Source organism: Hypanus sabinus, chromosome X2 (genome assembly GCF_030144855.1).
Source record: "Hypanus sabinus isolate sHypSab1 chromosome X2, sHypSab1.hap1, whole genome shotgun sequence".
NCBI classification, from domain to species: Eukaryota; Metazoa; Chordata; class Chondrichthyes; order Myliobatiformes; family Dasyatidae; genus Hypanus; species Hypanus sabinus.
In genome coordinates, this window is record NC_082739.1 from 1,762,514 (window position 1) to 1,789,751 (window position 27,238).

General features: G+C 44.8%; 1 protein-coding gene across 3 annotated transcripts in view; it reads right to left on the bottom strand.

The window, feature by feature from the left end:
* Positions 1 to 27,238, bottom strand: part of sidt2 (SID1 transmembrane family, member 2) — a 121,040-nt gene that overhangs the window by 75,045 nt on the left and 18,757 nt on the right. For 2 of the 3 annotated variants that reach the window (XM_059956791.1, XM_059956788.1), the window contains exons 2-6: positions 26,214 to 26,335; positions 15,617 to 15,781; positions 13,664 to 13,709; positions 9,966 to 10,067; positions 8,713 to 8,796 (exon numbers count right to left, since the gene is read on the bottom strand). In XM_059956791.1, coding sequence (XP_059812774.1) covers positions 8,713 to 8,796; positions 9,966 to 10,067; positions 13,664 to 13,709; positions 15,617 to 15,781; positions 26,214 to 26,335 — 519 coding nt within the window. The remainder of the gene's footprint in view (positions 1 to 8,712; positions 8,797 to 9,965; positions 10,068 to 13,663; positions 13,710 to 15,616; positions 15,782 to 26,213; positions 26,336 to 27,238) is intronic. The other variant, XM_059956789.1, reaches the window with a different exon arrangement.

Here is a 27,238-nt window from a genome sequence, read left to right on the forward strand (position 1 = left end):
GAAGGCACACACTCAGCGATTCAGGAACAGCTTCTTCCCCTCTGCCATCCAATTCCTAAATGGACATTGAACCCATGGACACTACCTCACTTTTTAAAAAAAAATATTATTTGATTTTTGCACAATTTTTAATCTATTGTAATGTATTTAGAATTCACTTATTTGTTTTCTATATTATGTATTGCATTGAACTGCTGCTGCTAAGTTAACAAATTTCACATCACATGCCAGTGATAATAAACCTGATTCTGAAATTCTCCTTGGGTCACTTGTGCAGGTCTTGCCACTGACTTTATTTTAATAAGCAGTCAGCTTTGGCAAAATGAATGGGAGTGTGTGAGCGAGGGTTCATCCCAGGCCTGATACTCATATAGTTGTTAAACATCAGCAATCAAATTCGAACTCCATCCTTTCTTCTCCTCACTACTTAATATATTCCCTTCCCCAGCTGATTAGAAAACATCTCCAGTCTTTCTCTAAGCCTCTCACTGAGGGATGAGGTGGGGGAAGGAAGCCTACCTCTACTCTACTCTGCCCCAGAGGAAAGTCTGAAGTCTTCCAAAATCCAAATGAGGAAATAACCACGAGGAAAATTCCAAGTAGACACTCCAACTTGACAGAGCATTGTATATATACACACACAAGCCAACAGTTTGCACTCATGTACAATTACTAAATTGACTTTATTTCTTATATCCTTCACATACATGAGGAGTAAAAATCTTTTTGTTACATCTCCATGTGAATGTGCAATCATAGTAATTTATAATAAATAGAACAGTCAATGTAATATAGAGTACACTCAAATCAGCGTGAGTTAATCAGTCTGATGGCCTGGTGGAAGAAGCTGTCCCGGAGCCTGTTGGTCCTGGCTTTTATGCTGCGGTACCGTTTCCCGGATGGTAGCAGCTGGAATAGATTGTGGTTGGGGTGTCTCAGGTCCACAATAATTCTTTGAGCCTTTTTTTCACACCTGTCCTTGTAAATGCCCTGAATCATGGGAAGTTCACAATTACAGATACACTGGGTTGTCTGCACCACTCTCTGCAGAGTCCTGTGATTAAGGGAGGTACAGTTCCCATACCAGGCAGTGATGCAGCCAGTCAGGATGCTCTCAATTGTGCCCCTGTAGAAAGTTCTTAGAATTTGGGGGGGCCGTACCAAACTTCCTCAACTGTCTGAGGTGAAAGAGGCACTGTTGTGCCTTTTTCATCACAAAGCTGGTGTGTACAGACCACGTGAGATCCTCGGTGATGTGGATGCCAAGGAACTTAAAGCTGTTCATTCTCTCGACCCCAGATCCATTGATGTCAATAGGGGTTAGCCTGTCTCCATTCCTCCTGTAGTCCACAATGGTAGCATGCTGCAGATGTAGTCCTTGACCAGCCTCTCAAAGCATTTGCTTCTTTTTGAGGTGAGTGTGAAAGGATGCCAGTCATTCAGGCATGTTACTTTGGTCATTTTTGGTACGGGGACAGTGGTGGATAATTTGAAGCAGGAGGGCACTCTACACTGGGAGAGGGAGAGATGAAAAATATTTGTGTATACACCTGCCAGTTGTGCTGCGCACATCTTAAGTACTCGCCCTGAGATGACATCTAGTCCCGCAGCCTTGCAACTGTCCACCTGTTGATCTGCATATCTCAGCCTCAGATGACGTGTTGCAGGTTGTAACAGTGGCTTTCCTCGGAGGCTCAGTGTTAGTGACATCGAATGAAGCGTAAAAGTGGGTGAGCTCATCTGGAAGGGAGGGCGTGATGTTGGCAACACCATTATGTTTGGCTTTGAAGTCTGTGATGGTTTGCAACCCTCGCCACAAGTCACGTGTGCTATTCATTATGAATCTTGACTCAGGTGTCGCAATGGGAGGACGGACTGCTCAAGGTACGAGGTACTGCACTGCTGCCACAAAACAACAATTTTCACAACTTATGTCAGAGATAATAAACGTGATTCTGAGTCTGAGGATTCTGTTGCAATGTGGAGGATTGTGGAGCTTATCTGTTGAATTCAGCTGTTGAGTTGAACATCTGCTGCCTTGTATTAGCTTGAGCTGATAAACTGGAAGCAGCATTCACCCCACACAACCATCTCCAACAAGAAACAGTCTGATCACCTCCTCTTGACATACATTGTCATCCTCAAGCCTGAACCCATTACTGTCCATCTACTCTATCTCTGCCTCTCATAATCTTATAAACCTCTATCAGATCTCCCTCAGTCCCCGCCACTCCAGAAAAAACAACCCAAGTTTGTCCAACCTCACGTTATAGCACATCCAGGCAGAATCCTGGTAAACCTCATCTGCACCCTCTTGACATTGTTCAGATAGTGAGGCAACCAGAACTGTACGCAATACTCCAGATGCGGCCTAACCTGAGTTTTATAAAGCTGCAACATAACTTTTTGACTTTTGAACTTTGACTTCTGGCTTTTAGCGAAATTGTCTGGTTTGCTCCTCTATTGCACATTAAAATGCAGAGATGGAATTTCAAAAATAAAATCTGTCCTGCTGTTAAAAACTGTTGAACAACAACTCTAGCATTCATTTCGAGAGAACTAGAATATAAAATCAAGCATGTAATGCTGAGGCTTTATAAAACACTGGATAGACTGCACCAGTGACTTGTTTTGGGCCCCATATCTAAAAAAGGATGTGCTGTCATTGGAGCAGATCCAGTGGAGGTTCACAAGAATGATCCCAGGAATGAAAGGGTTAACATACAATGAGTGTTTGATGATGTTGGGCCTGTACCACTGGAGTTTAGAAGAATAAGGGGGGATCTCATTGAAAACTTAGAAATATTGAAAGGCTTAGACAGAGTGGATGTGGAGAGGATGTTTCCTATAATGGGGGAGTCTAGGACCAGAGGACACAGACAGAGTGGATGTGGAGAGGATGTTTCCTATAGTGGGGGAGTCTAGGACCAGAGGACACAGATAGAGTGGATGTGGAGAGGATGTTTCCTATAGTGGGGGAGTCTAGGACTAGAGGACACAGATAGAGTGGATATGTAAAGGATGTTTCCTATAGTGGGGGAGTCTAGGACCAGAGGACACAGATAGAGTGGATGTGGAGAGGATGTTTCCTGTAGTGGGGGAGTCTAGGACCAGAGGACACAGATAGAGTGGATGTGGAGAGGATGTTTCCTGTAGTGGGGAAGTCTAGGACCAGAGGACACAGATAGAGTGGATGTGGAGAGGATGTTTCCTGTAGTGGGGGAGTCTAGGACCAGAGGACACAGATAGAGTGGATGTGGAGAGGATGTTTCCTGTAGTGGGGAGTCTAGGACCAGAGGACACAGATAGAGTGGATGTGGAGAGGATGTTTCCTATAGTGGGGGAGTCTAGGACCAGAGGACACAGAGAGAGTGGATGTGGAGAGGATGTTTCCTATTGTGGGGGAGTCTGGGACCAGAGGACACAGATAGAGTGGATGTGGAGAGGATGTTTCCTATCGTGGGGGAGTATAGGACCAGAGAACACAGATAGAGTGGATGTGGAGAGGATGTTTCCTGTAGTGGGGGAGTCTAGGACCAGAGGACACAGATAGAGTGGGTGTGGAGAGGATGTTTCCTATAGTGGGGGAGTCTAGGACCAGAGGACACAGATAGAGTGGATGTGGAGAGGATGTTTCCTATAGTGGGGGAGTCTAGGACCAGAGGACACAGATAGAGTGGATGTGGAGAGGATGTTTCCTGTAGTGGGGAGTCTAGGACCAGAGGACACAGAGAGAGTGGATGTGGAGAGGATGTTTCCTATTGTGGGGGAGTCTGGGACCAGAGGACACAGATAGAGTGGATGTGGAGAGGATGTTTCCTATCGTGGGGGAGTCTAGGACCAGAGAACACAGATAGAGTGGATGTGGAGAGGATGTTTCCTGTAGTGGGGGAGTCTAGGACCAGAGGACACAGATAGAGTGGGTGTGGAGAGGATGTTTCCTATAGTGGGGGAGTCTAGGACCAGAGGACACAGATAGAGTGGATGTGGAGAGGATGTTTCCTGTAGTGGGGGAGTCTGGGACCAGAGGACACAGATAGAGTGGATGTGGAGAGGATGTTTCCTATAGTGGGGGGAGTCTAGGACCAGAGGACACAGATAGAGTGGATGTGGAGAGGATGTTTCCTATAGTGGGGGAGTCTAGGACCAGAGGACACAGATAGAGTGGATGTGGAGAGGATGTTTCCTATAATGGGGGAGTCTAGGACCAGAGGACACAGATAGAGTGGATGTGGAGAGGATGTTTCCTATAGTGGGTGAGTCTAGGACCAGAGGACACAGATAGAGTGGGTGTGGAGAGGATGTTTCCTATAGTGGGGGAGTCTAGGACCAGAGGACACAGAGAGAGTGGATGTGGAGAGGATGTTTCCTATAGTGGGGGAGTCCAGGACCAGAGGACACAGATAGAGTGGATGTGGAGAGGGTGTTTCCTATCGTGGGGGAGTCTAGGACCAGAGGACACAGATAGAGTGGAAGTGGAGAGGATGTTTCCTATAGTGGGGGAGTATAGGACCAGAGGACACAGATAGAGTGGATGTGGAGAGGATGTTTCCTATAGTGGGGGAGTCTAGGACCAGAGGACACAGGTAGAGTGGATGTGGAGAGGATGTTTCCTGTAGTGGGGGAGTCTAGGACCAGAGAACACAGATAGAGTGGATGTGGAGAGGATGTTTCCTGTAGTGGGGGAGTCTAGGACCAGAGGACACAGATAGAGTGGGTGTGGAGAGGATGTTTCCTATAGTGGGGGAGTCTAGGACCAGAGGACACAGATAGAGTGGATGTGGAGAGGATGTTTCCTGTAGTGGGGGAGTCTGGGACCAGAGGACACAGATAGAGTGGATGTGGAGAGGATGTTTCCTATAGTGGGGGGAGTCTAGGACCAGAGGACACAGATAGAGTGGATGTGGAGAGGATGTTTCCTATAATGGGGGAGTCTAGGACCAGAGGACACAGATAGAGTGGATGTGGAGAGGATGTTTCCTATAGTGGGTGAGTCTAGGACCAGAGGACACAGATAGAGTGGGTGTGGAGAGGATGTTTCCTATAGTGGGGGAGTCTAGGACCAGAGGACACAGAGAGAGTGGATGTGGAGAGGATGTTTCCTATAGTGGGGGAGTCCAGGACCAGAGGACACAGATAGAGTGGATGTGGAGAGGGTGTTTCCTATCGTGGGGGAGTCTAGGACCAGAGGACACAGATAGAGTGGAAGTGGAGAGGATGTTTCCTATAGTGGGGGAGTATAGGACCAGAGAACACAGATAGAGTGGATGTGGAGAGGATGTTTCCTATAGTGGGGGAGTCTAGGACCAGAGGGCACAGATCGAGTGGATGTGGAGAGGATGTTTCCTGTAGTGGGGGAGTCTAGGACCAGAGGACACAGATAGAGTGGAAGTGGAGGGGATGTTTCCTATAGTGGGAGAGTATAGGACCAGAGAACACAGATAGAGTGGATGTAGAGAGGATGTTTCCTATAGTGGGAGGAGTCCAGGACCAGAGGACACAGATAGAGTGGATGTGGAGAGGATGTTTCCTATAGTGGGGGAGTCTAGGACCAGAGGACACAGATAGAGTGGATGTGGAGAGAATGTTTCCTATAGTGGGGGGGGTCTAGGACCAGAGGACACAGATAGAGTGGATGTGGAGAGGATGTTTCCTATAGTGGGGGAGTCTAGGACCAGAGGACACAGATAGAGTGGATGTGGAGAGGATGTTTCCTGTAGTGGGGGAGTCTAGGACCAGAGGACACAGATAGAGTGGAAGTGGAGAGGATGTTTCCTATAGTGGGGGAGTATAGGACCAGAGAACACAGATAGAGTGGATGTGGAGAGGATGTTTCCTATAGTGGGAGGAGTCCAGGACCAGAGGACACAGATAGAGTGGATGTGGAGAGGATGTTTCCTATAGTGGGGGAGTCTAGGACCAGAGGACACAGATAGAGTGGATGTGGAGAGGATGTTTCCTATAGTGGGAGAGTCTAGGACCAGAGGACAGAGATAGAGTGGATGTGGAGAGGATGTTTCCTATAGTGGGGGAGTCTAGGACCAGAGGACACAGATAGAGTGGATGTGGAGAGGATGTTTCCTATAGTGGGGGAGTCTAGGACCAGAGGACACAGATAGAGAGGATGTGGAGAGAATGTTTCCTATAGTGGGGGAGTCTAGGACCAGAGGACACAGATAGAGTGGATGTGGAGAGGATGTTTCCTATAGTGGGGGAGTCTAGGACCAGAGGACACAGATAGAGTGGATGTGGAGAGGATGTTTCATGTAGTGGGGGAGTCTAGGACCAGAGGACACAGATAGAGTGGATGTGGAGAGGATGTTTCCTATAGTGGGGGAGTCTAGGACCAGAGGACACAGATAGAGTGGATGTGGAGAGGATGTTTCCTATAGTGGGAGGAGTCCAGGACCAGAGGACACAGATAGAGTGGATTTGGAGAGGATGTTTCCTATAGTGGGGGAGTCCAGGACCAGAGGACACAGATAGAGTGGATGTGGAGAGGATGTTTCCTATAGTGGGGGAGTCTAGGACCAGAGGACACAGAGTGGATGTGGGGAGGATGTTTCCTATAGTGGGGGAGTCTAGGACCAGAGGACACAGATAGAATGGATGTGGAGAGGATGTTTCCTATAATGGGGGAGTCTAGGACCAGAGGACACAGATAGAGTGGATGTGGAGAGGATGTTTCCTATAGTGGGGGTGTCTAGGACCAGAGGACACAGATAGAGTGGATATGGTGAGGATGTTTCCTATAGTGGTGGAGTCTAGGACCAGAGGACACAGATAGAGTGGATATAGTGAGGATGTTTCCTATAGTGGGGGAGTCTAGGACCAGAGGGCACAGATAGAGTGTATGTGGAGAGGTTGTTTCCTATAGTGGGGGAGTCTAGGACCAGAGGACACAGATAGAGTGGATGTGGAGAGGATGTTTCCTATAGTGGGGGAGTCTAGGACCACAGATAGAGTGGATGTGGAGAGGATATTTCCTATAGTGGGGGAGTCTAGGACCAGAGGACACAGATAGAGTGGATGTGGAGAGGATATTTCCTATAGTGGGAGGAGTCCAGGACCAGAGGACACAGATAGAGTGGATGTGGAGAGGATGTTTCCTATAGTGGGGGAGTCTAGGACCAGAGGACACAGATAGAGTGGATGTAGAGAGGATGTTTCCTATACTGGGGGGGTCTAGGACCAGAGGACACAGATAGAGTGGAAGTGGAGAGGATGTTTCCTATAGTGGGGGAGTCTAGGACCAGAGGCCACAGATAGAGTGGATGTGGAGAGGTTGTTTCCTATAGTGGGGGAGTCTAGGACCAGAGGACACAGATAGAGTGGATGTGGAGAGGATGTTTCCTATAGTGGGAGAGTCTAGGACCAGAGGACAGAGATAGAGTGGATGTGGAGAGGATGTTTCCTATAGTGGGGGAGTCTAGGACCAGAGGACACAGATAGAGTGGATGTGGAGAGGATGTTTCCTATAGTGGGGGAGTCTAGGACCAGAGGACACAGATAGAGTGGTTGTGGAGAGAATGTTTCCAATAGTGGGGGAGTCTAGGACCAGAGGACACAGATAGAGTGGATGTGGAGAGGATGTTTCCTATAGTGGGGGAGTCTAGGACCAGAGGACAAGGATAGAGTGGATGTGGAGAGGATGTTTCCTATAGTGGGGGAGTCTAGGACCAGAGGACACAGATCGAGTGGATGTGGAGAGGATGTTTCCTATAGTGGGGGAGTCTAGGACCAGAGGACACAGATAGAGTGGATGTGGAGAGGATGTTTCCTATAGTGGGGGAGTCTAGGACCAGAGGACACAGATAGAGTGGATGTGGAGAGGATGTTTCCTGTGGTGGGGGAGTCTAGGACCAGAGCACACAGATAGAGTGGATGTGGAGAGGATGTTTCCTGTGGTGGGGGAGTCTAGGACCAGAGGACACAGATCGAGTGGATGTGGAGAGGATGTTTCCTATAGTGGGGGAGTCTAGGACCAGAGGACACAGATAGAGTGGATGTGGAGAGGATGTTTCCTATAGTGGGGGAGTCTAGGACCAGAGGACACAGATAGAGTGGATGTGGAGAGGATGTTTCCTATTGTGGGGGAGTCCAGGACCAGAGGACACAGATAGAGTGGATGTGGAGAGGATGTTTCCTATAGTGGGGGAGTCTAGGACCAGAGGACACAGATAGAGTGGATGTGGAGAGGATGTTTCCTATAGTGGGGGAGTCTAGGACCAGAGGACACAGCCTCAGAATAGAGGGACGTCACTTTAGAACACCGATGAGGAGGAATTTCTTTAGCCAGAGGGCAGTGAACCTGTGGAAATCATTGCCACAGAGAGCTGTGGAGATCAAGTCATTGGGTATATTTAAAGTGGAGGTTGATAGGTTTTTGATTAGTCAGGGTGCCAAAGGTTACAGGGAGAAGGTAGGAGAATGGGGTTGAAAGGGAAAATAAATGATGGAAATACAGAGCTGACACGCTGGGCCAAATGGCCTAATTTTGCTCCTATGTCTTATGATCTTAGGGTCTAACAACTCATTCCTCAGATTGCTCTCCTGATACTGCATAGTGCCTCAGGATTTAGAGCTGGAACACGAGACAAATGCCAGGTTTCTTTTCACAACCTTCTACCAACTGACGCAGACACTAGCACATTGGTTCTCAGTACACAATGGATACAGCACCACAGTTTGCACACATGCAGTGCTGCTTACCTGTACAGTAATGGCTGCTTTCTTTGTCATAGTTTGATAGGTACCACTAAATGCAACATTGTTGTCCAAATCATTGACAGGGCACTGGAAGAAATACAAGTAACATCGGTAAACAAGCTCATACTGCAGATCAGTTCAAGTTTTTAAATGAAGGTCCAAAACTCCTATTTATTAACTATGAACATAAAACAGTACAGCACAGTATGTTACTGTGTTGCCCCATCTACAAGGGGAAATTTAGAGTGATTGGTTAACTCACCAACACGCCTCTGAGATATGAGGAGAACCACAGGGAGAATATACAAACTTCACAGGAGACTAGGTCCCTGGAGCTGAGGGACAGCAGTACTACCTACTGTTCAAAATGTCTGCTAAAGGCACCACCAACAACATGGCAACACTGACTTTGCTGAATGACAACACCCGTTGGGCCATTTATCTAAGAAAGGATGGCACATCCTCAGAATAGAGGGATGTTCGTTTAGAACAGAGATAAGGAGGAATTTCTTTAGCAGAAGGTGGTCAATGTGGAGAATTCATTGCCACAGATGGTTGTGGAGGTCAAGTCATTGGGTATATTTAAAGTTGAGTTTAATAGGTTCTTGAATAGTCAGAGTGTCAAAGGTTACAGGGAGAAGGCAGGAAAATGGGGTTAAGAGGGATTGAAAGGCAGAGGGCAGATTTGATGGGCCAAATGGCCTAATTCTGCTCTTACACTTCAAGGTGTGACACTATACATTAACATAATGCAGAGAATCCAAACAATCCAGGATCCTGCTCTCTCCTGACTGATTTCATACAAAATTCACCACACCTTGGAATGGTTCAACACTCCAAATGTGGAGACGGTTGGACACACACAAATAACTGGGAGATCAGCAAAATGTAAAATCAGGTTTCTGAACAATTTCCTTGCACTAAACCTACAATGTTTATCCTTCTCTCTCATTCACTGGTATTGGAATGGAACAGAGGTTGCTCTGGAGTAGATGTGCAAACTAGCTTTGGGAGCGCAGGATCACTCAAGGACTGAAACAGCAAGGCTGATGAAGGGCTTTTTGCTTCAGATCACCATCAATCTATTCTCTGCTTGATGTTTGACTGTTAACTCTCCAGGAACAATTATCATGGCTACTAACTCACTTACTTGTCAGATTTCCTCAGCACTGTTGACAAAATGTCTAAATTGCTACAGTTCCACGCCAAACATACAGTGCTCACGTGGTCCTCCCAAGCTGATGTTCTTCACTTACCAGGACATCCTGAATTGAGACCACAGAACAAGGAAATGCAGAATCCGAGCTCACTTTAACTATTACAGACTCTTCTCCATCTGAGAACTTGTATCTGAAGTACTGAGGAGGGACAACAGGACATCATAAACTACTGAGACTTTTCAACCTCAGGTACATCACATTGTAGACATTAGCAAGTACACATTATAGAGGGTGAGACACAAGAGATTCTGCAGATGCTGGAGGTCTTGAGCAATGCACAGAAAATGCTGGAGGGACTCAGTAGGTCAGGCAGCATCTATGGAGGGGAATAAATAGTTGATTTTTTAAGCTGTACTCCTCATGGGACTAAAAAAGAATAGAGAATGCTCTGAAGTAAGTGTGGAAAATATATTCATGATAACTTTGGAAACACAGGATCATTCAGGGACAGGATCAGCATGATTCCACAGCCCATGACTCTACAACTCGTGTTCTAAATATATTTATTACTTTTTCTCTCTTTTTTGTATTTGCACTTTGGTTGGTTGTCAGTCTTTGTTGTATGTGTTTTTTCTTTGTTTCTATTGTGTTTCTTTCTATTTATTGAGAATACCGGCAAGAAAATGAATCTCATGGTAGTATACGGTGATATATATATGTACTTTGATAATACACACAAAATGCTGGAGGAACTCAGCAGTCCAGGCAGCAACTATGGAAGAGTACAGTCGATGTTTTAGGCCAAGACCCTTCCTGAGACGTCGACAGTTTACTCTTTTTCATAGATGCTATCTGGCCAGCTGAATTCCTCCAGCATTCTGTGTGTGTTGCTTCAAAACACTGGTGCTTTCAGTAGACGAAGCTGGCATTGCAGCCCCCCATCAACTAGATGGTTAATTAATGCTAATCTAAATAACAATCATTCAAGCAAAGCTATTTTTAAAAACCTGCAGTAGCAAAAAGGAAACAAGTTCAAGCTAATTGTCATTTAACCATACACATGCATGGTTAAATGTACAAAGGAAGCCAGAAAGGGAAGTGAAAATGTCCAAGTGAAGGTGAAAATGGAGTGGGAACAGGAGTCCTGTATGGGTCATGAAACAGCACCATTACAGGCATTGCTAAGGGCAGCTGTGTCAAGCAAAAAGCAGGTGTACCTCGGCCCTGGTGAGCTCTCACCTTTGACTGGAACAATTAAGGCTGCGTCCACACTCGACCGGATAATTTAAAAAACGCTGGTTTCACGTAAAAACGAAAGGCGTCCAACACTAAGAGTTTTTGAAAATATCTCTGTCCACATTAAAACAGATATTTCAGTGAATCTCCTCCTACTGCGCATGTGCAGGACACATCTACCGAAAACAAGCGACATGTTTGGTGTTGAATCCCACCGTGAAAGACTTGCTGCGCGTTTGTTCAGTTACAGGCTAGAAAGACTTAAACGACGGACAGTTGTTGGGTCTAGTGCATGAAAAATACTGGAGCGTATGGAGGCAACCGACAGGGAGTTCATGGACAGTATGACCTGGCTGACGATGAACATTGAAAAACTGACTAACTCTGTTCCATTAATAAAGCACCTTGATAAATGTATAAAACATGTCTGCATCAGTGTTATCTTGTATTTCCATACAATGTTACATTAGGCTGTTACACATCTATTGTCAGAGAAGTACTTGCATAAATAGGTAAACCACCTTCATACAAGCAAGGACAGAAAACAGGGCAAAGTGAGTATACTTATTTATTCAGTAAGTTATGGGTCAAGGTATTTGGTGAGTACATTTCTAACTCTTCCAGCTTCAGTTTCGTTGCCGTCTGTTCTGAAATTGTTAGGCTGCGTTCAAGAAAACAATGAGATGGCGCGCTGCCATCACCATCTGTTCTGGCACATCATGACAGCGTTTTTAGATTTCTCTGGCTACCCCATCCACACTGCTCTGGCCAATCCGGCGTTTTCAAAATTACACACCCTAGAGAGCGTTTCAGAAAAGCTCTGTTTTTGGGGGAGGAAAACGCCATTTTAGTGTGGACGGAGGGTAAAAATGAAGAGAAAAAAAAGCTTTGGTTATGGATTTATCCAGTCTAGTGTGGACGGTGCCTAAGTGGGAATGAAGGACTCTTTCAAATCAGACTATTGTGGAAGGGAGTGGATTTGGGTGTCTCTGTTCACCAAAGAATTTGAGGACCCTCAGGCCATTGGTGGCTGTGTGGGGTGGTGAGGGCTTGCACATTGATGGCAAAGGTGAGCCAGTTGACAATTGGAAGGTCTTTTTCCCAGGGTGGAAATGCAGGATACAAGAAGGAATAAGGTTTAAGAGTTTAAGATGAGGAGATGGGGGGGGGGGGGGGTTAAAGATGTATGAAGCAAATTTTTGTTTAAACAATGGTAGATGCCTGGAACACATGGCAGGGGTGGTGGTGATGGTGGAAGCAGACACTATACTGGTGTCTAAGGGGTATTTAGTCAAGCACATTCCTTGCAGGTTGATAGGATGGTTAAGAAGATGTATAGTGTGTGGCCTTCCTTAGTCAGGGGATTGAGTTCAAGAGCTGCAAGGCAACTCTGGTTAGAGCACAACTAAATTATTGTGTCTACTGGTTTTTACTTATTGAGATATAGCGTGGAACAGGCCCTTCCAGCCCTTTGAACCACGCCACCTAGCAACCCACCCCACCCCACAGCCAATCACAGGACAATTTACAATGACCAATTAACGTACTAACCAGAACACCTTTGAATTGCGAGAGGAAACTGGAGCGCTCAAAGGAAGCCCACACATTCTACGGGGAGGACAGTAGAATTGAACTCTGAACTCCAATGGTGTCACACTAACCTCTACGCAAATTGGTGCCCTGTTCAGTTTAGGTCGCCTCATTATAGGAAGCTTTAGAGAAGGTGCAGAGATTTAATCCAGGATGTTGCCTGGATTAGAGAGCATGTCTTATAAGGAAAGGTTGAGCAAACCAAGGTTTTACCCATTGGAGCAAAGGAGGATGAAAGGTGACTTGATAGAGAGGACAGGCAGCGCCTTTCTCCCCAGGATGGAAATGGCTAAATATACTGTAGGGGGTATAATTTTAAGGTGACTGAAGGAAGATGGGTTGGGTGTGTCAGAGGTACATTTTTTCTTTAAAAACACAGAGAGCGGTGGATATGTGGAACACATTTCCAGGGTTGGTGGTAGAGGTAGATACATTACGGTCATTTAAGAGACTCACAGTGGATGAAAGTAAAATGGAGGGCTCTGAAGCAGCAGGGAATGGGGGGGATACAGAGCACGTATGAACAGATGGGTTAGTTAGATCGGCATTGTGGTGAGCCGAAAGGCCTTTTTCTGTTCCATGTTCGACTTCCTGCCAACCCATTTCCTGTAAGGACTCTATTCCATTCTTCACAGGAGGCAGTGACCCTCTTGAGCTTTTCTCAGACAACATTAAGAAATGCAGTTCAGCTCCCCATTTCACTCCCACGCACCATCACCCGGTTCCTTATTTTGCCCCTTTCCCGAGGGGAAATGCTAGCTGAGTCATTAGTGCTGAACACGAGTGCTGGTATAGTCACCCGACATTCTGTTCTGCAGATGTCAATACAACCAAAACTCTGGAGGCTTTGTTCGTGGTGGGCAAGGAAGATGTCTACCTATCACATGCTCAAAGGTGAGAAGAGAGGGGAAATTCTCTTTGAAAGCTTCTCAGTGCAGTTCCTTAAAATGTTAAATGTCCGTCCTTACCTGAGGTTGAGAAGGCGTTGCATTAAATCTGAACGGTTCTGCAGTTCTGTTTGATAAATAAAAAATATGTAAGATTAAAGATTTTAAAGATTAGCTTTATTTGTCACATGTATATTGAAACACAGTGAAATGCATCAATGACCAACACAGTCCAAGGATGTACTGAGGGCAGCCTGCAAGTGTCAGTGTGCTTCTGGTACCAACGTAGCATGCCTGTAACTTACTGTGTACGTCTTTGGAATGTGGATGGAAACTAGAGCACCCGGAGGAAACCCCTGTGATCATGGGGATGCAACCTCCTTACAGACAGCAGCAGAATTGAACCTGCTCACTTGCTCTGTTAATTGTTACCATACTGCCCACAGGTGATTAATGTACAATTAGAACTTCACAATCTCTGGCTGTTCTATGAAATTTAATAGTTCATTTATTCACTCTGTGGCCATGTAGAAGGTAAGCAGTGAATCGGGAACACAGGGCAATCAGTAAATGTGCCAAATGCAGGGTGTGAAACAAATCAAATACTGGAGGCTGTCAGCACCTTTGCTGGTTAAAATATTATTGTTTATTGATGATTCCATGAGTGGCTAACTAGATAGAGATCTTAAATGTATGTACAAGTTGAATTATGGGCAAAGCCTCTCCCACCATTGAGCACGTCTACATGAAACACTGTCACAGGAAAGCAGCATCCATCATCAGGGACCCCCACCACCCAGGCCATGCTCTCTTCTGGCTGCTGCCATCAGGAAGGAGGTACAGGTGCCTCAGGACTCACACCACCAGGTTCAGACCCTCAACCATCAGGCTCTTGAACCAGAGGGGATAACTCACTCAACTTCACTTGCCCCATCATGTTTCCACAATCTACTGACTCACTTTCAAGGCTCTTTATCATGTTCTCTATATTTATTGCTTATTTATTTATATTTTCATTTCTTCTTTTTGCATTTGCACAGCTTGTTGCCTTCTGCACTCTGGTTGAAAGCCCTAGTTTGGCAGTCATTCATTGATTCTGTTATAGTTACTATTCTGTAGATTGTTGAGAATGCCCACAAGAAAATGAATCTCACAGTTGCATATGGTGACACATATACACTTTGAACATAAATTTATTTAGAACTTTGAATTAGGAGGTAGCATAGTGGTTAGCATTATGGTACTACAGCACCAGTTCAATTCTGTTGCTATATGTAAGAGGTATATACATTCTCCCGATGACCACATTGATTTCCTCAGGGTGCTCTGGTTTCCTCCCACATTTCAAAGTAAATCACATGGGTCTAATTTGGCAGTGCAGATCATTAGGTCAGAAGGTCCTGTTACCATGCTGTATCCTTAAATAAATAAAAATTCAAATGAGAGGAGCTATTCAGACTAATTCACCTCATCTTCCACACAAAAGTACAAAGAATCACACAAATTACATCTCTGCTCCAAGAGACAAGTTAATGAAGGATATAGACAAGGTACAAGAGAGCGGTTGCTGGCTGAGAAGGTACATTCAACATGCGTCTAGACAAGCACTCTGCTTATGAACCTCAAGACATGAATGGGGCTAGTATGGATGGGGTGGGCCAAGTGGCCTGTTTCTATGCTGCTGGACTCTAACAATAAACAGATAGCAACTTTCTGAGGAATTCTCAGCACATATATACAATAGCTGTGCAAGTGCAGGTAAAATGGGAAATCAGAAAAGCACAGATGTTAGAAATCCAAACTAGACAAAGTTCTCAAAACAAAGAGTGGCTCAGGTTGTGTCCAAGGACAGGGTCATTGACCCAAAATGTTTTCTTTCTGTACAACAAAGGTAAAACCACAATACTTAACCAAGCAAACTATATTTATCCACAATTGGTGAAGCAGTATTGCCCCTGGAGAACACAGTAAGATAACAGGAGCTCTAAACCTTCCTTGAGGCCTAGACAATAATGCTGAATCATTATCACCCACCTTAGTACAAAGTGCTGGATGCGTTTCACGTAGAGTTGGACAGAGGCATTCTTTTCTGACAGTGTTGAGACATCCACATAGAAATACTGCATCTTCAATTCACTTTTAACTTCTGGCTGACAAAGTGTGCGGCTCACATCCTGATAGATGTATTTCCTCTGATACCTGTGGAGAGGTACAGTCAGATTACATCACGCTTCCATCGTACATGACAACGCATCAGTTAGCGTGACTTGATTACAGCACCAGCAACCTGGGTTCAGTTCCCACTGCATGCTGTCCCCGTGACTGTGCTCCAGTTTCCTCCCACATTCAAAAAGTGTACAGGTTAGGGATACTGAGTTGTGGGCATGCTATGTTGGTGCTGGAAGCGTAGTGACCCTTTTGGACTGGCCCCAGCACATTCTCGAACTGTGGTGGTCCTTGACTCAAACAACACATTTCACTGTATATTTCGATGTACACGTGATAAGTACAGCTAATCTCTAATAAAGCATTAACAGCCAGAGCGAACAGTGCAGGTACTGCAGCAGAAATATTGGAGAGATAATCATCCAATTAGAAAATAATAATCTACACATCACTTGCTCCTTCCTAAACACATTGAGAGAAGCTCCCACCCTCCCTTCAGGTGTTTGCTCATGCAATGAATGCCAGCAAGCTCCTCAATCTTGTGAATATCATCATTAACAGACCATAATCAGGGGAAAGCAAAGAGGCTAATGTTAAACCCTCTGTCCCCACATCTCCCTTTTTAAATCTAATGATCTAGTGTCAATTCTAGAGGAGGCTGGAGTACATTCCTCTTGACTAAGAGACAGCCTGGCAGAGATAAAACTGGTACTAGATTCAATTAGGAATTCTGGAGAAAGTTCTCTACAAAGGAATTACGTTAACTGCTCTGCCCAAGACCGCAAGAGATTGTGGAGAGTTGTGGACATGGCTAGACATTCATGAAAACCAGCTATTCCTCCGTTGACTCGGTCTACGCTTCTTGCTGCCTTGGGAAAGTAGCCAATGTAATCAAAGACTCTCCACCCTGGCCCTTAGTTCTTCACTCCCATTAGGCAGAAGGTACAAAAGCTTGAAAACATAACACCAGGCTCAAGGACAGCTTCCAATTTTTCAATAGACCTCTTGTACAATAAAGATAACTCTTGATCTGTCAATCTGCCTCATCATGGCCCTTGCACCTTATTTGACTACCTTTACTGCACTCCCTGTAACCATAACATTATATTCTACATTGTTATTGCTTTCCTCTTAATGCACAGATGCTTTGAATGATTTGTATAGATGGCGGGCAAAACAAAGATTTCACTGAATCGTGGTACAACACAGAAACAGGCCCTTCAGTCCATCTAGTCCATGCTTAAAGTCCCATCGACCCACACCAGGACCGTAGTCCTCTATACCCCTCCCAAATCAGTCATAAACCACTACAGCACAGAAGCAGGCCCTTCAACCCAACTAGTCTGATGTGACAATTGCAGCCAGGTAAACAGGAGCGAGGAAGCTAACAGAGGAATATGCACTTGGCCTGATAACGAGACAGAGAGTGAGGTTTATCAGAAACTTGGATCGGCACCAGATGATTTATTTTTCTTTTGTAATTCTCTCTCTCTGGTTTGGAGGCAGCAACTGGACTCTGAACAGCTGCATATTTGCTAAGTGGACTATTGAAGCAGCTTTTGTCTATAATCTGGGGCTATTTATGAGGTTAATGATCTCTGGTCAGAATCATTCCTTACAGAGCTTCACTGCAAAGGTTAGCGACTTGCAATTGTACTCCTGACAGGCCTAATAAAGTTCAAGTGATAAAGCATTTGTCTGCAGCCTGGACAGATCAGCAGCACACTGCTACCAGCAAGATCAGGAGCCAAGCAATTCCTACCAAATTGGTTCAGCTAAAGTCAAAGGGGAAGGAAAGACCCATTACAGAGTTAGTCGATCCATTACATAGAACAGTACAAGCCCCTTGACCCATGTTGTTGTGTCAACATTTTAACCTACTCTCAGGGTTAGGTTGATTGTTGGAGTAATCAAACACTTCCTTCCAACATAGCTCTACATCATCTCTCATCCTCCTCTCTGAAGAGAAGAAATAGCTCGCTGAACCTTTCCCCTTGGCTGTTGGTTCCATATATGGACCACCAACAGGCAATGACCTTACATCAGAACTGAGAAAGTTTAAGGGGTGGGGGGGGGAGAGGAGAGAATACTGGAATTGTGAGCTGTAGAACACGAACAGCTGTTGGAAAACTGAAGTAAAAGAATGTTGAAAATAACCAGTGAGTTACGAAGTATCTCAGGAAAAGAAACCCTGAGTCATTGGCACTCACCTCACCACCACTGAGGACACCTTTAAAAGGTGATGCCTCGTTAAGAACCCTTGCCACAACTTGATGCAAACATCTGAACCTTATCTATCACAACCCACCATGATCAGAGATCCAAATCTGGCTCTTTGTTCAAATTTTGCTTCTTAACCATTGGAACTGTGGAACAATTTTCCCATTCTCAACTTTCCTGAAGAGGAAATGACATGATGTCATTTCCTCTTCCTTTAAAGGTCTCAACCCTCTGTGTTTCCTGCTTTGCCACTTTTCTAAGTCTTGATAATCTCCAACACAAATCTCTCCTCTGCTTTTTGGAAAGGTCTCAGTGCCTCAGGATATTATAAGACTGTAAGATACAGGAGCAGCATTAGGCCATTTGGCCCATCAGGTCTGCACTGCTATTTCAACATGGTTGATGCAACTTTCCTTTCAGTCGAATCTCCCGTCTTCCCTTTATATCCCTTCATGCCCTGACAAGTCAAGAATCTGCCTTAAATATACAAGCAGACCTGGCCTCCATAGCTTCCTGTGGCAAAGAATTCCACAGATTCACTACTCTCTGGCTAAAGAAATTCCTCCTCATCTCCATTCTAAAAGGACACCCCTCCGTTCTGAATCCTGTGTCCTCTGGCCTTAGACTAAAAAATAAATGTGAATAAAAAGTAAGTGCTACAGCAGACAAATATAAAAGTACTGAAACAGTTCAATATGGGTGCAATATTGCTTAGCACTGTGATGTGAGGTTCAGCAAGGTCACAGCCTCTGGCTAAACCAATTTCTCCACATCTCTTTTTTAAATAGATGCCCCCTCTATCCTGAGGCTGTGCGCTCTTGTCCTAGACTCTCCCACCATGGGAAACATCCTCTGTCTAGGCCTTTCAACATTCAAAAGGTTTCAATGAGATCCCTCCTCCTCTGTAATTTATACAGGGTCCTTGAAGTTAATGCCACTTTGCCTCACTAGTATAAACTCTGTGGCCATCTCCTGAGAAAATACAGATGCAAAAAATTCATTTAAGGTCTTCCCCATCTGTTTTGGCTCCACACATAGATTCCCATTCTGATCTTCTAGAGGACCAATTTTGTCCTTTGCAATCCCTTTGTTCTTAACATATCTGTAGAATACCTTGGGATTCTCCTTCACCTTGTCTGCTCGCGCAACCTTCTTTTTGCCCTCCTGATTTCTTTCTTAAGGGTTCTCTTACATTTCTTATACTCCATAAGTACCTCATTTGTTCCTACCTGCCTATACCTGCTATGTACCTCCTTTTATTTTTTAACCAGGCCCTCAATATCTCTTGTAAACCAAGGTTTCCTAAGCCTGTTATCTTTACCTTTTATCCTGACAGGCACATACAAGCTTTGTACTCTCAAAATCTCACTTTTGAAGGCCTCCCACTTACCAAGGACACCTTTGCCATTAGGCAGCCTGTCCCAATCCACACTTGTTTGATCATTTCTGATACCATCAAAACTGGCCTTTCTCCCATTTAGAATCTCAACCCCTGGACCAGACCTATCTTTCTTGCATATTTACTTTGAAAGTAATGGCATTGTGGTCACACGATGCACATCACCTGCCTTGACTCATTCCCTAATAGTAGGTCTAGTATCACACACTCTCTCGTTGGGATTTCTAAGTACCGATGAAGGAAACTTTCCTGAACACATTTGACAAACTCTATGCCATCTAGTCCTTTTATAGTATGGGATTCCCAGTCAATATGTGGAAAGTTAAAATCACCTGCTATCACAACCTTATGTTTCTTACAACAGTCTGCAATCTCTTTACAAATTTGTTTCTCTATGTCCCTTGGTCTGTCTGTAATATAACCCCATTAATGTGGTCATGCTTTTCTTATTTCTGAGTTCCACCCTAATGCCTCACTGGTTGAGTTCTCCAGTCTGTCTTGACTGAGCACTGCCGTGACTAGAAAGGCCATTCCCTCCTCCTTTAATCCCTCCCACTCTGTCATGTCTAAAACAACGGAACCCTGGGGTGTTGAGCTGCCAGTCCTGCCCCTCCTGCAACCAAGTCTCACTGATGGTGACAACGTTGACCTTGCTTTTGACTGGCACCAATTTCTCCTGTCTTTCCATTTCACCAGATTGTTCCATGCAAGAGGGTGCCATAGTGCGACACTATTATAGCTTGGGGTGTCGGAGTTCAGAGTTCAATCCCATCATCCCCAGTGAGGAGTCTGTGTGTCTTCCCCACGGACTGTGCGCGTTTTGCCTCCGGTGCTCCGGTTTCCTCCCACAGTCCAACAACGTACCATGTAGGTTGATTGGTCGCTGTAAATTGTCCACTGGCTAGGCTTGGGGTTGCTGGGTACTGTGGAAGGGCCTGTAGCACTTTGCTGGGCCAGGCATACACTAATCTCACCTCACCTCCATGTCAGCAGGGAAGCTGGGCATGGTCAGTGCAAATATTCTGCCAGCATCAGTGCAACAATCCAAAGAGGTCTTGTTGACCAAGCTTCTGCTCATCTGTTCCAACATCTCCCTGTCCACTGTTGTTTAATTAGACACAGGTGAACTGCCTAGGGTGGGACAGTAGCATAGAGGTTAGCTCAACACTTTACAATGCCAGCGTTAAGATCGGGGCTCGACTCCCAGCACTCTCTGTAAGGAGTTTTTACGTTTTCCCCGCGACTACGCAGATTTACTCCGGCTGTTCCGGTTTCTCCCACATTCCAAAGACACACGGGTTAGGGTTGCTGAGTCATGGGCATGCTATGTTGGTGCTGGAAGCACGTCCACACCTCCGAGCTGACCAGTGCGATCCTCGTTGATCGGATTGACGCAAGCACTATATGCTTCAATGTACAGATGACGAACAAAGCTGACCTTTAATCGCTTTACCCTCTCCAAGTGGGCCACAACCTTGTTGTAGGGTTCAGAGGCTTGCATGCCTCGATGACCCAGAGAGCTGTGTTGGCTTGATGCTTTGGTAGGGTCACCCATGCCAAATAGGTGGAAGGGTAGAGGCCAGACTAAGAGCGGTCCACCGGTCCTCCGGGTTCAAGGGTTCAGCTCAACCCCGACTGGTCAAACAAAATAGTTACGGATACAGCAATGAAGATTCCTTCTCCATCTTAGTGGCCAAGAAAAGAGAGATGAAGGACCTTCATTGTTGCCCAAAAGGCCAGTGGTTTAACAGGCAGTAAGTAAGTTAGCTGATCTCTTTACCTTGGGGAGCATGCAGTTCTGTATAGTTATGTGTTGTGTGGAACTCAATGGGGAAAAGGTCCACTCCGGTTTTCAGTGTTGGATTAATGTGAGGATATCTCAGGCATTTGGTTCTAGAGTATGAGCATCAGACAGCACAGACACAGGCCCTTCGGCCCATCAAGCTCATGACAACCATCATGCACACATTTACAGTAATCCCACACTCATCTGACAGTACTCTCCCCAAATTTCAAATCAGCTTCCATTTGCACACCAGAAGCCAGTTAATCTTATTTAATAATTAGGGTGCATGGTAACAGTAGCACTATCAGAGTGCCAGTGATGCAGGTTCAATTCCCACTGCTGTAAGGAGTTTGTAGGCTTTTCCATGGCTATGCGGGTTTCCTTTTGGTGCTTTGGCTTCCTCCCACATTCCAGAGGTTAATTGAGCTAGTTACCCATAACCCTAAATCGCCTAAATCTTTCAAATATTTTATTTTATTTAGAGATGTAGCACAGAACAAACTCTTCTGACCCATTGAGCCATACCATCCAGCAGCCCACTGATTTAACACCAGCCTAATTCACAATGACCAATTAACCGGTACATCTTTGGATTGTGGAAAGAAACTGGAGCACCTGGAGGAGACCCATGCAGTCACGGGAAGGAATGTACAAACAGCATCGGAATTGAACTCTGAACCCTGATACCGTGAACTGTAATAGCACTGCGTTATCCATTACGCTACTGTGGCACCCTAATATTTATTAACTCTTCCTGAAAGGGTCTCTAATGATGTGACAGAGAATTCCAGAGATTCACCCCAATAAAGAAATTTCACCACACCTTAATTTTTAATGAACAAGTCCTTATTTTGTAGGAAAGTTAATATAGATAATGACCAGCAGGAAGCTTTATGTGCTGGGACACATTAGAAATGGAAATGTTTGGTTAGGTCACAAAGTTCTGATATTTGTTTCCTGTGGGCAAGATGAAGGGTTTCAAACCAAAATGTTTTTCTGTCCATTTTGCCCCACTATCTGTTGTGGGAAGTGTGGCCATCTTGACACTGGAAGTGTGGCAACACTTGTGGGTCTCCCCCTGCACAATCATTGGACTGTATTGGTCGTCGATTCAAACCAACACATTTTGATGTACATGTGACAAAGAAAGCTAATCTTAAACTTTATCTTTAGAAGCTGGGTTCTTCCAGTGCTATGTATCTGGCTTAAATATACTCTACACCTTTAAAGTGGACACTACAGATTACTTCATTTTCAGAAGTTTGTTTAAATGTCTGGTAGAAACTCTTAAAACACAAACTACTTCAGTGGATTTGAGCAGCAGGTATATAATAACACCAGCTCTCCCCGATGTCAACAAATCATACCCCATCACAGCTGTCCTTCACCTCTTTGTGTCAAAGTGTTGAAATTCACTGCACTATGAGGGGACCTTCACTATAAAACCAGCATCACCTTCTCAAAGGCAGTTCAAGAGGATGATATTAGATTGCCTTGCCTTGCGTCACACACATACAGGAAAACGAGTAACAATCAAAGACGCAACAGGAAGGCATCTCTACACGCCTGGGCTGCTAGCCAGTTTTCAAAAAAAAATATCACAGCATGAAATTTAACACAACTTTCAATTCTCAGGGTCCACACACACACAAACTGCAGCAGAGAATCCAGGGAAAGTGAGTCCCTGCATCTCAGCATCCATTATTTCTCCCTTGATCTGTGATGGCCAATTTCAATCCCACAGCAACTACTTTACAAACGGGGAGAAAATTAAAAAAATCTGAGGTGCAAAGGGACTTGGGAGCCCTTGTGCAGGATTCCCTAAAGGTTAACTTGCAGGTTAAGTCTGTGGTGATGGAGACAAATGTGACATTAGCATTCATTTTGAGATGTCTAGGATATAAAAGCAAGGATGTAATATCTTGGCATTCAATACCGTCATCCCCTCAAGACTAATCAATAAGCTTCAAGGCCTTGGCCTCAATACCTCCTTGAATAATTGGATCCTGGATATTCTCACCCTAGTCAATTCAGATTGGTAACAACATCTCCTCCATAATCTCCATCAGCACAGGTGTACCACCAGGCTGTGTGCTTAGTCCCCTGCTCTACTCACTTTACACTTATGACTGTGGCTAAGCTCACCTCCAATGCCGTGTTTAAGTTTGCTGATGACACCACTGTCATTCGCTGAATCAAAATTGAAGGTGGTGAGGAATCAGTGTACAGGAGGGAGACTGAAAATCTGGCTGAGTGGTGTCATAACAACAACCTTTTACGCAATGTCAGCAAAACCAAGATACTGATTACTGACTTCAAGTGGAGGAAACCAGAGGTCCATAACTCCTCATCAGGCGATCAGAGGGGCAGAGGGTCAGCAACTTTAAATTCCTCATTTCTGAGGATCTGTCCTGGGTCCAGGAGTATATTGACTGGCTGCATCACAGCCTGGTATGGAAACACCAATGCCCTTGAACAAAAAATCCTACAGAAATTATTGGATATGCCCCAGTCCATCACAGGTGAAGCCCTCCCAACCACTGAGCACATCTACATGAAATGCTGTCTCAGGAGAGCAGCATCCATCACTGGGGACCCTAACCACCCAGGACATGCTCTCTTCTCACTGATGCTACAGGAGCCTCAGGAGCCTCAGGACTCATACCTCCAGGTTCTTGAACCAGAGGGGATAACTTCACTTGCCCCATCACTGAACTGTTCCCACAACCTATGGACTCACTTTCAAGGACTCTTCATCTCAAGTTCTTGATATTTATTGTTTATTTATTATTATTTCTTTCTTTATGTATTTGCAGAGTTTGTTGTCTTCTGCATTCTGGTTGAATGCCCAAGTTAGTGTGGTCTTTCACTGATTCGGTTATTACGGTTATTATTCTGTAGATTTATTGAGTATGCCCTCAAGAAAATTAATCTGAGGGTTGCATATGATGACATACTTTGATAAAAGACTTGCTATGAACTTTAATGCTGAGGCTTTAAAAGGCATTGGTCAGACTGCACTTGCGAGCATTTTGAGCAGTTTTGGGCCTCTATCTAAGAAAAGATGTGCTGGCATTGGAGAGGGTCCAGAGGAGGTTCACAAGGATGATTCCAGGAATGAAAGGGTTAACATATAAGGACCATTTGATGACTGGGCCTGTACCCACTGGAGTTTAGAAGAATGAGCGAGGAATCTCACTGCGACATTTCAAATATTGAAAGGACTAGATTGAGCGGATATGGAGAGGATGTCCCTTTAGAACAGAGATGAAGAGGAATTTCTTTAGCCAGAGGGTGCTGAACCTGTGAAATTCACTGCCACAGATGGCCAACGCGGTGCAGAGCGTTGTGCTAACCACTACACCACCGCGCTGCTCACCCAATACTGTTTAGCATACCTTCCATATTGCAAAGAAGTGCCCAGGTGTCCATTACATGCAAAGAGGCAACACTTCTTCTGTTGACCAGTTCGAAACTTTCACTTCTGCTCATGACAATCTGACCTTTCACAAATTCATTTCATGAATTAAATTCAGATTTTCAGACTGCTGAAGTGAGGATTCAGCAGTGCTCTTTGTCCTCTTTCCTTGATCACACTTCGAAAGGTGTTTCACTGGCCAGGGAGTGGTTTCAAACAAATACAGGTCCTTCAGCCCAATCATGTTACCCAACTAAGATGGTTGCATTTGTCCATGTTCAGCTCATATCCCTCGATATTGTTCTTATCCATGTACCTGTCCAAATACCTTAAATGCTCTTGTACCTGCCTTGGCCATGTTCTCTGGCAAATCACTCTTCTATATGAAGTTATCATCCCCTAGGTCCCTGTTGTTTTCATTTATATAGAAATACAGTGTGAAAGTGGCTCTTCCAGCCCAAGAAGCCCACACTACACAGCAACCCACCGACTTAACCCTAGCCTAATCACTGAACAACTTACAGTGACCAATTAACCTACTAACCCACATGTCCTTTGGACTGTGGGAGGAAACCCAGGCAGTTACGGGGAGAATATACAAACTCCTTACAGACTGCGCTGACATTGAACTCTGAACTGCAGAATGCCTCAAGCTATATGAATGTTGCGCTAACCGTGCGCGCCAATCCCCCCACTCTCATCCCCAGACCCATGCCCTCTATTTTTGATTTACTTACCCTGGGAAAAAGACTGTGTGCTTTCACTAAATCTGTGCTCTCATGTTTTTTTATACACATCTATAAGGGTACCCCTCAGTCTCCCACGCTTCAAGGAATAAAATCCGAGCCTTCCCAAGTGACACACATAAAATGCTGGAGGAACTCACAGGCCAGGCAGCATCTATAGAGGGGAATAAACAGTCGATGTTTCAGGCCGAAACCTTTCATCAGGACACAGCCTTCCCAACCTCTGCCTTTAACTTGGAGCTTCAAGTCCCGGCAACATTCTGGCAAACTTTCTTTGCACTCTTTGTAACTTAATGATGTCTTTCCTATAACAAGATGATCAAAACTATAGACAATACTCTAAGCCTCACAAATGTCTCATATACAACATAAAGTTCCAACCCCCGTACTCAATAAGGCCAGAACATCCTGAAGCTGTAAAAGAAACTATTTAAGTGCATATCATAAATATGGGAGATTTGGCAGGTGCAGAAAATCCAGGTTCACACTCACAAAATGCTGAAAGAACTCAGCAGGCCCGAAACAATAATTGTGTATTCCCCATCGTAGATGCTGCGTGACGTGTTGCTATAGACTGATGTTGCTTTCTTTAAAAAAAACGCAAACTGCTGGAGGATGACAATACATCAAGCAGCATCTGTAGAGGCAGTCAGATTTTTGATGTTCCAGGACACAATTCTGCGTCAGGGCCTTAATCCACAGACGCTGCTTGAACATTGATCAGAGTTCCTCCAGCGATTTGTTCTGTTTTGCTCTAGATTTCACCATTCGCAGACTCCTGTCTTATTTCCTGCCGTCACTGGAAGGCTAGCGTGTCCATACTAAACCAATGCGGGAGACACCGGGAAAAGAGGTGCGGCACGGCCACTGAAATGAGGAACTCCGGCGATACTCACAGACCCCTGAGCATCAGTGGTGCCTGGAAGGAGACCACCGCTTTCTGCTGTCGGATCACAAAGAGAACCGGATTTTTGGCTTGCTCGGAGAGAACATTTACGTGGACGCGCACTCCCTCTGTCTGCAGAAAGGACAAAACACTGTTAATTCAGACAGACGGTAGAATTAATCCTTTCAGAGGCTAGTGTTAGTTTTACATTCAATTCAGCTGGAACAGCAGCTCCCATCTTTCTGAATGAAAGCCCCACTTTTACCACATACAACAATGGACTTTGGTTCTAATTGTGTTCTTTCTTGTATAATTTACACCATTAATTTATGTTTCTCTTCTGATTGTTGTGCATCTGATCTGATGTGATGTGTGATGCTACTACAAGTTCTTAATTGCACCTGTGCACACATATATACTCAATTACCACTCCATTAGGTATATCTGTATTTCTTCTTGTTAATGCAAATCACGTGGCAGCAATTCAATGTATAAAAGCATGCAGACACAGTCAAGAGGTTCAGTTGTTGTTCAGACCAAACATCAGAATGGGGAAGAAATGTGATCTAAGTGACTTCGACTGTGGAATGATTGTTGGTGCCAGATGGGGTGGTTTGAGTATCTCAGAAACTGCTGAGCTCCTGGGATTTTCACACACAGCAGTCTCTAGAACAGGGGTGGGCAAACTTTTTGACTTGTGGGCCACAAAGGGTTCTAAAATTTGACAGGGGGGCTGGACCAGGAGCAGGTGGACGAGTGTTTTGGTAATACACCTCATAAGAGAAAATAAAATATCATGGGATATGTAGAAAACATGTGCTTTAATTTCAATTGAAAATGAACAAATGCACTACAACAAAATATCTGTCTTTGAAGTCCCATGGTATTTAGCTGTTTATTGAAATGACTTTTAAAACACTGAAAATTAAATGAATAAAATACAGCTTTTTTAATAGTAACAGTTATTATTTTAAAGCACTGAAAGTTCTGTTATCCTTCAAGATATTATCATCATCACTCTCCTCCTGACTGTCT